This window comes from Lynx rufus, unplaced genomic scaffold, assembly GCF_022079265.1.
Source record: "Lynx rufus isolate CCGP_SWC_20201006 ecotype Redwood Valley unplaced genomic scaffold, mLynRuf1.p SCAF_6, whole genome shotgun sequence".
Lineage (NCBI taxonomy): Eukaryota > Metazoa > Chordata > Mammalia > Carnivora > Felidae > Lynx > Lynx rufus.
Window position 1 is genome coordinate 113121230 of NW_025814878.1, and position 12466 is coordinate 113133695.

At 44.5% G+C, this 12466-nt stretch overlaps 1 protein-coding gene across 1 annotated transcript in view; it reads left to right on the forward strand.

Moving 5' to 3' along the window:
• The first annotated feature begins 451 nt into the window (after positions 1-451).
• The window catches only part of NUDT3 (nudix hydrolase 3), a 125507-nt gene continuing 113492 nt past the window's right edge, over positions 452-12466 (forward strand). Inside the window, exon 1 of the mRNA XM_047102607.1 lies at positions 452-689. Within this exon, the coding sequence (XP_046958563.1) occupies positions 591-689 (99 nt within the window). The 5' untranslated portion in view covers positions 452-590. The remainder of the gene's footprint in view (positions 690-12466) is intronic.

Here is a 12466-nt window from a genome sequence, read left to right on the forward strand (position 1 = left end):
CCGCCGCTCTCCCTTCGCCAGGCCGCGTAGCTGGATAGCCGGATCTCCGCTCCGGCCGCTGCCCAGCCGAGCGGGGCGACCGTGCGTCCGCACCCCTTTCTCCCCGGACTTCCTCCGCGCACGCCCCACCTTCCCCACCCCTACGCTCCTGGCGTTGCGGCCGCCTCCATTCGCACGGCCCTTTCATTCCAGACGCTCGTTTACGCCGCGCGGACTGGGAGGGTGCGATTCCCGGACGCGGCCTGCGCTGCGAGCGCGCGGCCGTCCCGCAGGCCGGCGCGGCTTTACGCCGCTGACGCAGCGCGCCCAAGATGGCGGCGCGGTCGTCGTCGGGGGTGGCGGCGGCAGAGGGGGCGGCGGCCGTGGCGGCAGCGGCGACGGCAGCCGTGACGGCGGCGGCGGCGCGGGGCCTGGGCCGGGGGGAATGAGGCAGCCGTGGCGGGCCAGCGGCCGAGCCGTGTAGCGGAGAAGCGGCTTCCCCTCCCAGCTTCCCTTGGCCGAGCCGAGGACGCGCGCGCGCGTCCGTCCGGAGCGGGCTCCCCACCCTCGACTCCCGCGACCCGCTCCGCACCCCCACCCGGGCCCGGAGGATGATGAAGCTCAAGTCGAATCAGACTCGCACCTATGACGGCGACGGCTACAAGAAGCGGGCCGCGTGCCTGTGTTTCCGCAGCGAGAGCGAGGAGGAGGTGAGGCTCCGGGCCCGGCGGGCCGGGGGTCGCCGGAGTCGGCGGCCACCGCCAGCCGAGGCGCGGGGGGCGCGGCCGCCGGGGGAGGGTGTGCTGCCGCCCCTGGCAGGGCCGCTCCTTTCGTCTGAATGAAGTTCCGACGGAATTTCTTGAACCGAGGAAGAGGAGAGAGGAAAAAGGACGGTGGGCGGAGGGGAAGCGGGTCCGAGCGTGGCCACACGGCACCGATCCGGCCGAGGGAGCTTCAGAGCCCGTCGCCTGTCATAGGGGAGAGTGGCGGCGGAGAGAAAGCGGTGGGTGGGGAAGTGTGTGGGTTTCGGGCCAGGCCTCCAGCTTTGGATCCAGGAAGGGCAGCTCAGCACTTGTCAGTCCGCACATGTGTGCAGAGGCCGCGGTGCACGAGGCGCAGGCCGGCCCTTTGTGCCAGAGAAATAGTCCACTTCACTGGCGGGTTTCGGGGTTGCAGAGGGATTATGTGTGTCTGTGAGCCTAAGGGGGGGGGGTGTTGGGAAGATTTAGGGCGTAGTGCAAAAGCCAAAGCTAATTGTTTATTTTACAATGCGCTGGGTAGCCCCTTCTGGTGTAGCTGAGAAGAAAGGACATTTGATAAGATAATTTTTATGGGCTGAAAATATTTCATTTTCATTGGGAAGGCCAAAGGCGGTGTTTCAGATCTGTGCTCTGACATTGCCCTTTAGGAAGGCCTTTAGGATTAAATTTGCTAGCTAAATAGAAGTGCTTAAAATCAGTTTTTGCTTGGGGTACTTAAAAAAAAAATCTCAGCTTTTCAGAGCCGTTTCTGTGGTGATAAAGGGAATTTAGAGAAGGCAAACGTTTTTGTAAATCCACAAAGAATTAGCTGCTTTGGAAATTCATAAGATGCCTGTGGGAAAGCGTTTGTCTCCTGTGCATGGGGGTAAAATGGCAGTTAAAGTGGAAACAATGAAGGACAGTGAAATTCAATATGCTATATTCTGGCATTCAGCAGTGAGCTATCGCGGCAGGCTACAAGTACAGTGCATGGTGTTGAAATGGGGGGAGCGGAACTTGACCCGTTAGTTATGAAAAGAAGCTGTGATGAAAGAGACAGATGGATTGCCAAGAGTTGCTGTCCAGAGATATTTAGGAGGAAGTGGGACTTTAAATTATTGCCTGAAAAAATTTAGTAAAGCAGTAATTGTGCTGTTGAGGGAGTGTGTGTGTGTGTGTGTGTGTGTGTTCCTTTTCAGCAAAACAGAAGGAAATGGAATTTGGAAATATATACTTTGTGTCCTATCATATATTGTAAAAGTCCCCAAAACAGATGCCTGGTAATAGAGGTACTAAGTAGGGCCATGTTGTAAATTACATAGTTTTGGAATACATACTTGAGTAAGGTAAAATTGTTGGTGGTGTTTACTGCTCCACAGGCTTTGTTCTCTTATCATATCATATTATGGGAAATCAGATGGGATCACAGTCTGTTTTAACTGGAGGGAAAATTAATTAGCATAATAACATGTCTTCATACTGTGGTTAAGTCTGTGAGCACCCCAATTATAAGTAGAAGGGTGTATAATTTAGTTGTGTGAAGGATGCAAGACTTTATTCATTTTTAAAAACTCATACTAGAAATTGAGAACATGTGAGTATTTTGGATAAATTGGCAACTCTTTATAGGCCATACGCAAACTAAAACTTGATTTTCCATTTTCTGTTAGTTTTATTATGTACTGACATTAGCCATTAGCAGGCTTAATGTTAAAACATTTGACTGATTGTGGAGTTTCCTTGAATTTCTTTTTGAACATTGGTTAATGAGCAGAAGATTCATGCAAATTTTTAATTACAGATTCAGTGGATGTTACAGCTAAAAGCCCAGAAAGAACAAGAAAATTAATGAAATGCACCCATTTTAGACTTGTTCAGTTCAACTAAACAAGTGTGTATTAAGAGCCTACTATGGGTGCAGAACCCTATAATGTGGGATTTAAAGATAAATATCCTTCCCCGTCCTCCCAAATTGAGTACTTATTGATGGGATCCCTTAATTGGGAGGGATTTCGGACCACAAAATAATCTCTAGGGTGTCGTTCAACTCTCAGATTACATAATTGTGTTAGAAGGGAAGTAATTTGTTAGTTCCGGGAGAACTTTTATGTTCTCAATAGAAGTGCCAGAAACTGGAAGTATTAGCTGCCACATATTGTGGGAATGTGAAATTCAAACTCAGTAGGACATTCAGCCTGGTTTTATTTTGTAATGGGAACTTATGGCTTTAATCAAGATAGAATAGTTCATAGAATATTATTAGTATTAATATAACAGTAATATAAATATAAATAGAACTCTGGTTAATAAATTCAATTAACGAGTGTCAGGAAACATACATACAATGTAAAGAAAAAGAGATAGAAAATATTAGCAGGGGGTAGACTGTGAATCAGACCTTCTAACATTTTTTTTCAGCCCCAGGAAATTTTACTTATAAGATCCACGTTAGGAAGTGGGAACATACTCAGCAAGTGAACTGAGCAAGTTTATTGAGATAAAAGGAAACAGACATGTAGGGAGCTTGGAGTCTAGTGGGAGAGATAGAACAAACAGGCCCAACAGCATGAAGACAAGGAATTTCCTTTCCTTCAAACCTCTGGCTGTTTTTCCTGTTGATAAATAAGAATCAATAGCCGGAAAATCCCCCCCTCCCCCCCCTTACAAGTTTTACTGATTGTTAATTTTGGGGCATTCATGATAAGTAACATATTTATTACAGTACTTTGAGCCTGGTACACAGTAGAGAGTCTTTTACCCAGCCACTGCTTTAACCAGCTTGGTGCACTGAATACTTGGTGTTGCCCTCTCCGCCACTGGGTCTGATATAACCCCCCAACCATGAGGCCTCCCAGCCAATTGTGTGCTTACAAAGATTCAGTTATATTTATTCCTGTATTTGTTTATATTCATCATTCTTGTTATTGTAATTCTGCAGTGTAATTAAATATGATGTAAGCCCATGAAATTTGAATTCAAAAAGAATGGTTTTGTATTTCAAATGCTTTACTTATTAAAAATTTTTTTTAACATTTATTTATTTTTGAGAGAGATAGAGACAGAATGTGAGTGGGTTAGGGGCAGAGAGAGAGGGAGACACAGAATCCGAAGCAGGCTCCAGGCTCTGAGCTGTCAGCACAGAGCCTGACGCGGGGCTCTAACTCATGAGCTGTGAGATCATGACCTGAGCCGAAGTCGGATGCTCAACCAACTGAGCCACCCAGGCGCCCCTCAAATGCTTTAGAATGACTCAATTGCAAGTCATTAAAAGAAATTACTGCTCAGTTATATGGGTAAGCAAACTGTAAGAGTTGGAAAGGGAGTCTTGAAAGTCTAGAAGGACTCTGCACATAGATCTGCACATGAATGTTTTCAGGGTGTTTTTTTTTTCTTTATAGAAACCTGAACTGGAAAACATAGGTCATGATGGGTGTGGTATGTGAAAGACAACTCACTGTTCAATAGTAGGCCTACATTTAAGATAAGATCTTGGACCCACAAAAAAGATTAGCAAATACATATGCGTGTATATTTTTAATCTGCCGTATCTTCCAGTTAATATTTTATCCTAAACAGTATAGAAGACTGAAACTGATCTCTTGAGTAAGACTTTATTGTTCTGGATTGGGTAATACAACATTCATCTTTGTCCTGTTATTCAACTTTGCCTCTCCGAAAGCACTTCCAGTTGCGATTTTCCTTCTTCCCCCTTTTTGGAGCCTCTATAATGACAGGAAGTGAGACACACTAGGAGTGGGCTTGCTTTGTACCCTCCCCAGAGTGGAGTGGGGGGAGTATAACAGGCCTTTTAGACAGTTGAACTATCTAGCAGTGTGAAATACTCACAAAGGCCAGTGACACAGGCTATACACCAGATGATGTCACAGTCCCTAGGAAAGTTAAAGCTGTGCCTATTGGGTCTGTTTTTACTCAAGGGGAAAAAAAAAGTACTGATAGGATCTTTCTCAGTTAGATTTCCCTGTATATTAAAAATTAAAACTGCTTTTATTATTTTTTAATTTTTATTATTTTTTAAATTTGTTTTTGAGAGAGAGAGAGTGAGAGTGAGAGTGCACGAGCAGAGGAGGGGCAGACACAGAATCTGACACAGGTTCCAGGCTCCAAGCTGTCAGCCCAGAGCCCGACGTGGGGCTCGAACTCATGGACCGCGAGATCATGACCTGAGCCGAAACCGGATGCTTAACCAACTGAACCACCCAGGTGTCCCTAAAACTGCTTTTAATAAGAAAGGACAATACTGTCTTTAAGGGTCTTAGTTTGGTTTGTTGGGCTTTTCCATCTCTTGGCAAGGGGTTGCCGTTTCATTTTCTCAGCTCCTTGAACTCATGAGGTTGGGTGTGTAGATGATTGATAACAGGAGATCCTTAGTGGGCAGAGACTCTGGTGGCCTTAGTGTTTGTCAGTAAAACTGACTCCTAGAGGAGCAGGTGGAAGGACGTCACTGCAAGACCACACCTTCCCCTGGGCTCTAGACAGGGGAGTAAAACACGGGTGGTAATCCCAGAGGCGATAACCATGACGAAGAGCTTCCAGTAGATCCCAGGCTGTTTGGAGAGTCTTTTTGTAACAGATCTTGGTGATTGTCCGGTATTACATTGTTCTAAGATCAGGATGGGTGCGTTCATCCAGTCACCTGACTGGACATTTCTGTTCCTCATTTCTCTGTCTTTCCTGGAGGCTTTCTTGTGTGTGTGTTCCGTTGTGCCTACCTAATAATACCGGTTAGTCAGTTAGACACTTCTCCCACTACCTCCTTTTCTGCCTGTTTCCTGAGATGTGATTTCTGTTCTGAAATCATACTGCAATCTCCATTTTCTCCCATTCTTTGCCCTAACCTTTTTTTTTTTTTTTTTTGCTTTTGAGCAATTCTCATTTCTCCGTAAATATAGTGTTGCCTATCTACTTTGTGTGAAGCAATCTATATTTTTCTTCATAGCCTAGTACAGAAAGGAAGGGCCCTTGTTCGAGAATACATTAGTTTATTCATTTTTTGAGAGCCCTATTATGGACTAGTCTCTGTGTAAGAACCTGGGAATTCCCAGGTAAATAAGGCTGTGGTTCCTCATGAAGCCAGCCTGTCTGCCTGCTGTGCATTTGTATGCACCCCCTCCCACCTGCCCAGGGGCCTCGCTCTGATCGGTGTCCTGTCTTTCCTGCTTCATTGCCTTTCCTTCTCTACTTTATCATTCCCAGGGCAAATAGGCTATAGTATTTCCCATCTTAAAAGAACTGCTCCCTTGCCCCATGTTCCCTCCAGCTACCATCCCATTTCTCTCTTTTCCTTTTACAGCAAAACTTTTCTGTACTTGGTGTCTCCACGATCCCGGTTCCCATTCTCTCTCGAACTCATTCCAGTCAAGCACTCTTTCCTGTGATTCTGCCAAAACCAGTCTTTAAGATAACAAGTTAACAAATCCAGTTCTCAGTCCTTGTTACCCCATCTTTCCTTTCTTCCTGAAACACTTTCCTTACCATGCTTCTAGGGTATCTTTCTAGTTCTTCCCTTTCTTTCTGGTTGTTCCTTGTTAGTATTGTTGTATTCCTCCTCATTTTCCTGACTTCTTCCATTGCAGTGCACGAGGACACAGTCTTTGAACCACCCTCCACCCCAACACGCACCAGTAGGTGATCTCATCTAGTCTCATCTTTAAGTACCGTATTTATACTGATTGCTTTCGGCTGTCTCTGTTTAGCCCTAATTTCTCTCCTGAAATCAGGGCTTGAATATCCTGCAGTCTACTCAGTATTTCCACTTGGGTATCTGATAGGCATCTCAAACTTAAAATACCCAAACTGAACTCTTGATTCCATCCACCAAAAAACAAACGGCAACAAACCTGCTTCTCCTACTGTTGTGCCTCTTTCAGTAAGTGAAGTCTCCATGCTGCCAGTTGCTCAGGTTAGATATCTAGGAGTCATCCTTGACTTCTCCCTTTGTCATACCCACGTCTAACCTGACAGCAGATCCTGCCTAACCTTAACCCTTCAACCTCCACTGTGCTGTCCTACCCTAACCCATGATTGCCGCTTGTCTGGACTACTGCTGAATCTTCCTGACTGGTCTCCTTGCTTCTGCCCTCACTCCTCTAGTCTTGTCTACCACAGCTGCTGGAGTGATTCTTCCAACACAGAAGTCAGATCATGTCACTCCTCTGCTCCGGTGGTATTCTGTCTCTGTGAATCCACAGTCTTCACCATGACCTCTAAGGCTCTGGATGTTCGGGTCCCCTGCCATAGCTCTGATCTCATCTCTTACCACTCTCCCTCTTACTCATTCCTCTCCTCCAGCCACACTGGCCTCTGTACTGTTTGTTCTCCGTATTATCTGCATGGCTAGCTCCCTTCTTTTGGGTCTTTGCTTAGTTTTCGTCTCATCAGACAGGTCTTTAACGATCATGCTATATAATACACCAGTCCATTGTCACTGTGTCTCTTAGGCTTTGTTTTTTCTTGGCAGCACAAATCACCACCAAGACATGGTATGTACTCATTTGTTGTTGTCTGTTTCCTCTCACTAGAATATAAGCTAGTTCATGGGGATAGGAGTTTTTGTCTGTTTTATTCACTCCTGTATCCTTGTTGTTTAGGACATAGTATATGCTCAATACTATTTGTTGACTGTGTGAATGAATGAATGAACACATTGCCCCTGTTTTTAAGCTTACGGTCTAGTAGAGGAACTGAAAATACCCCAAATACACTGAATGCTAGGGTCTACCAATAATGTGGTGATAACAATGTTTCAGGGAAGTCTTCTGTCTCTTTTTTCCAGTATCTTAGTGACAAGGTGTCTGATAATGTTGGGTATCAGCCCAATGGGAGTGTATGTGTATTTGGTTGTAGATCTTTTTGGAATCTCAGTGGATCGTCCCATGACAGGGCACTTAGGATTTCTTTCAGATGTTGAACTTGTGAATCTATGCCATCTTGCAGGATTTGTGTTGGATGGTTGATAAAATGTACTGATCCTCAATCCTAGTGATTCATCACCTGAGGAAAAGGATTTTCATTTTGCTGATAGCTTGGAACCTTTTATTTCTAAGTAAATAAATACATCAACAAACTATAATCAAGCAGTGGATAGCCAGGGCGCCTGGGTGACTCAGTTGGGTAAGCATCTGCCTTCGGCTCAGGTCATGATCTCATGGTTTGTGAGTTCAAGCCCCGCATCAGGCTCTCTGCTAGCTGCACAGAGCCCACTTCAGATCCTCTGTCCCCTCTCTCTCTGTACCTCCCCCTCCCGCACGCGCGCTCTCTCTCTCTCTCTCTCTCTCTCTCTCTCAGAAAAAAAAAAAAATATTGTGGTTCATAGCCAACAGTGTATGTCAAATCTGGATTCCAAAGTTTAGTTGATAGTAGAGTAATTAATTTGAAAATGAAGGTTGATAGGGATGGTCATAATATTTTCCTGTCATCATCGTTTTGTTCCTTATCTAGGTCAAAGTGAAAGAGATATGATGTCAAGTTTGTGAGCGCTGAGTCTTGAAGTGTTTCCTTTATGGTGGTTAACGTACGAAACAGAACAAAGGAACCATCACAGGCAAAAAAGATATGTGGATAAAAGAATAAGGAATTGGATTTGGAAATAAAATCCCCAAACCTAAAACTTAGTAATAAAACATATGCACCTGAAGACAACTTGTTGAGTAAAATCCTCTGAGACCAAAGAAAACTTCCTTGAATCCAGTTTGAGAATTTCTGCCCTAAAGTAACATGGCTCAAGAATGTCCACAGTCTTTTTCCCAGCCTTCTTGAAACCCTTGCTTCCTAGCTTACTGACCCTTTGAGTAGGGAAAAATGTTTATTCTTATATTCATTCATTCATTTTACAAACTTTATTGAATGCCTGCTTCTGGGCCAGACACTGTTCTTGGAATGCAGCTGTGAATGAGGCAGAGTGGAGGCTCTTGCTCTTGTGAAGTTTCTGATAACAAATGCGGGGAGACAGTCAATGAGCAGAAATATCAGTGAACTTGATTTTAGGCAGTGATGGTGCTGGGCAGGAGATAAGCGTGTGATGGTGCTGAGAGTGGGGAGGGGATTGGCAAATTGTGGCTGGGTAGGCTCTGAATGGCAGGGCAGGGGAAGAGCAATTACCGAGGCCCCAAGTGGGGGACGACTTTGGCCAGGAGAAAAAGCAGGAAGCAGGCCAGAGTGGCTGGCGGCCAAGTGGAGGAGAGTGGTGGGAGATATTGCAGAGGTGGGAGGCCACCATTTCCCATGAGGCTTTGTTACCCACCCTTCCAGTTCTCCTGGTTTTCCTTTACTCTGTCCTCCTCTGTCCCTTAAAGCAACCCAGCAGACACGCCAGCAACAGCCCTCAAAACCACCTTCTTTCCCTTGACTGTGAGGCACAGAAGTGGTGGTGACAGGATGGTGAGAGTTTATTAAAAAAGGTTGTGGTTAAGAAATGTACAAGTGGAGAGAAAAGAAAGTACTGTACTGCAATCTTTTTAAAAGAGAAATCTGAAAGGACTCAAAGAAAAGACCCTAATGTTTCTTTACACAATCTTAGGGTAGTTTAGTCAGAAAAGCTACTTTGGATAGATAATATATGTGCCCAGTACAAAATTCAGAAGGTACAAAGAACATGGAGTGAAGGACTCAGGTAGTTATCTTATAAAAGATAAGACTGGTGCATTTCAAATGAAGGATTGAGGGGTATTTTTGTTTAATCGAGGCTTGCCATTTTTTCCTAGGAATATATTTGAATCCAGGCCACTTGGGCACCTATGATTTTTCAGCACTTACCTAGTTTTATTGAGGTTTGGTTACCTTAAGTGCCAGGGATCCTTCTAGAATGAAGAACTGCTGGGAATGGAGTGGGGTGTGTGTGTGTGTGTGTGTGTGTGTGTAGAATCAGTGTTGGCAGTGGGCTGTGTGTGTGTCAGGAAAGCACTCCCATGTAGAAGCTCCTTGTCTAACTGGCCTTTGGGCCCCTGAAAAGCAGCTTAGCAGTTGTCTGGGTCAGATGGGGTTTGCTGATTTCTAAGCTCTCATTGTTTGGACTACTCAGAGTCAGCCTTTTAAGCCAAAGTACCTTCCTAGCAATGTGCCTCTGTCCCCAGCTGTGGAACGGGGGGGTAGGCAGCATTCTGAGTGGAATTGTGGCCTCCCAGCTCTTCCTGAGACAGACTGTGAGATACTAGAAGGTGTGTGTTGGTCTCTGGCCCCGCTTCCTGGCACAGAGCTCCTGATCCTCTTGTGATTTCTTACGCGATAACATTAGGAGCATCTCTTGCTCTAATATTGGTCTTTGACCTCTATTCCTGATGCAGGGCTCCTGAAACTCATGTAATTTCCTGGGTGATAGGAGGGTCTTTGGTTCTAATGAGGCCATTCTGGGTGGGCTCCTGGATAGTTTCTGGGTGAAGGCTGGTCGCTAGAAAGACCAAGCCATGAATAGAAGCTTGAAATTTTCAGCCCTGCCCCCCATTCCCTTGAGCAGGGAGAAGGGCTGAAAATGGAGTTAATGATCAATCATGCCCGTGTGATGAAGCCTCCATAAAAATCCTGATAGTACAGGGTTCGGAGAATTTCCAGGTTGGTGAACACATACTGGTTGGGGGCGGGGGGGGGGTGACACACCCCACCTCTACCGGGACAGAAGCTCCTTGCCCTGTGTATCTCTTCATCTGGCTTTTCATCTGTATCCTTTACCATATTCTTCAATAAACTGGGAAACATAATGAAGTATTTCTCTGAGTTCTGTGAGCCACTCCAGCAGATTAATTGAACCCACGGAGGGGTTGTTGGAACCTCTGGTCAGTAGCCAGTTGGTCATAACCAACACTGGTGATAACGTGGGCTCGTGACTGGCATCTGAAAGGGCGGTGGCAGTCTTATGGGACTAAGCTCTTAACCTGTGGGATGTGATGCTATCTTTGGGTTGAGAGATGACAGTCAGAATTGAGTTAAATTGTAGGACCCCTAGCTGGTGTTGCAGAGACCTGCTTGGTGTAGGGGAACCCCACTCATTTGGTGACCATAAGTGTCCGAAGTGAAATGTGCTTTGTGAGTAGTGAAGGAGACTCTCAGGAAAGAAACACATAGTAGGGAAGAACTGGGGTTTTCCCTTTTCAAGTAGGAAGAAAACTGGGGTTTTTCCTTCTCATAAACTGTGCCTTACCCTTCTTTTCTATCTCCTTGCACCAGTCCCCCAAAAGGCTAACCCAGAGTTAGGTATGAGAAACCTAACTGAAGAAGATCATCATAGTGCGATGTCCTTATTTTATGAAATAGGAAAAAAATTACCAGAATGATACAAAAATATTCATATGTGAGCATCAAAAGTATTTGCAAAACAAACATGAGTGGTCCCCCCCCCCATTTTTGACATTTTATCATTTGTATTGTGTGCGCTGCTTTCTTATTAGCACAGTTCCCCAGAAGTGGACTGTGTGCAAATCAGGTTATGTATCTGAGGCAGATAAGATCATGCTTTTTGTGTGCTTTATCCAAATATACTTGAAGAAATTCTGAGGCAGTTTAGGATACTTTTTAACTCATTTTCAAAATGGGAAGTTAGTAACTCGATTATCATGAAATATTTTTGAGCACTTCCAAAAGGAGATAGAGTGAATGAATTTCTACTCCGTGTAAAAAAAATTATTACAAAACAATAAAAACTTAAATCTGACACAAGTAGAAACAAACTTATAGAGAAGACAAGACTATTACAAACATAGAAAAGAAATGATCCCTTAAATAGACTTTCTTTGTATACACTTAGTTGATCTCTTTGTTCATAAAACAGTCAAGTCCTTTTAAAGAACTGCTTGGAGGGACTCTTGGCTGGCTCAGTCGTTAGAGCATGTGACTCTTGTTCTCGGGGTTGGGAGTTTGAGCCCCATGTTGGGCTTAGAGATTACTTAAAAAAAAAAAAAAATGGATGTGTTTTAGATGATATTAAAAAAAAAAAGAACTGCCTGGAAAATCTTTTCTTAGTTGGTTATTTAACACTATTCTGATTTTCTTTCTTTGTTTCCTTCATTCTTTCTTTATTAAAAAAATGTTTTTAATGTTTATTTTTGAGAGAGAGAGAAAGACAGAGACCGAGTGTGAGTGGGGGAAGGGCAGAGAGAGAGAGGGAGACACAGAATCTGAAGAAGCTCCAGGCTCTGAGCTGTCAGCACAGAGCCCGACGTGGGGCCTGAACCCACAAACCTCGAGATCATGACCTGAGCCGAAGTTGGAGGCTTAACTGACAGAGCCACCCAGGTGCCCCTCTGATGTACTTTATAAGAGCAGCTTAGCAGTGATGAACAGAAATGGATATGAACTCAGACATACAGTGCTTCTACTTCTGTTAAAAGGAAGAAATACATGGGGGCACCTAGCTGGGTCAGTCAGAGTGTGCGACTCATGATCTCACGGTCATGAGTTCGAGCCCCACATTGGGTGTAGAGATCATGAAAAAAATTAAAAACAAAGGAAAGATAGTGATTTTCCTTTGAATATTTAGGAATCCTAATAAAATATGCTTTAAAAGAAGTTATAGAACACTTTATTTTTGTGAGTAGCTTGAAATAATATATTTTGAATCATTGGAATTTTAATTATTTATATTTCCTTCCTCTTTGCAGAAATGACTTGGTTGTTAGACTTATATTCAGTCATCATTTGCTAAATGTGCTGAGCCCTCACTCAGGGCTTTTACACCTATCACTGTAGTGATTTTTTTCCTGGGAGGCTTTGCAGTTTGGGGAGACTCCCTTTAATAATAA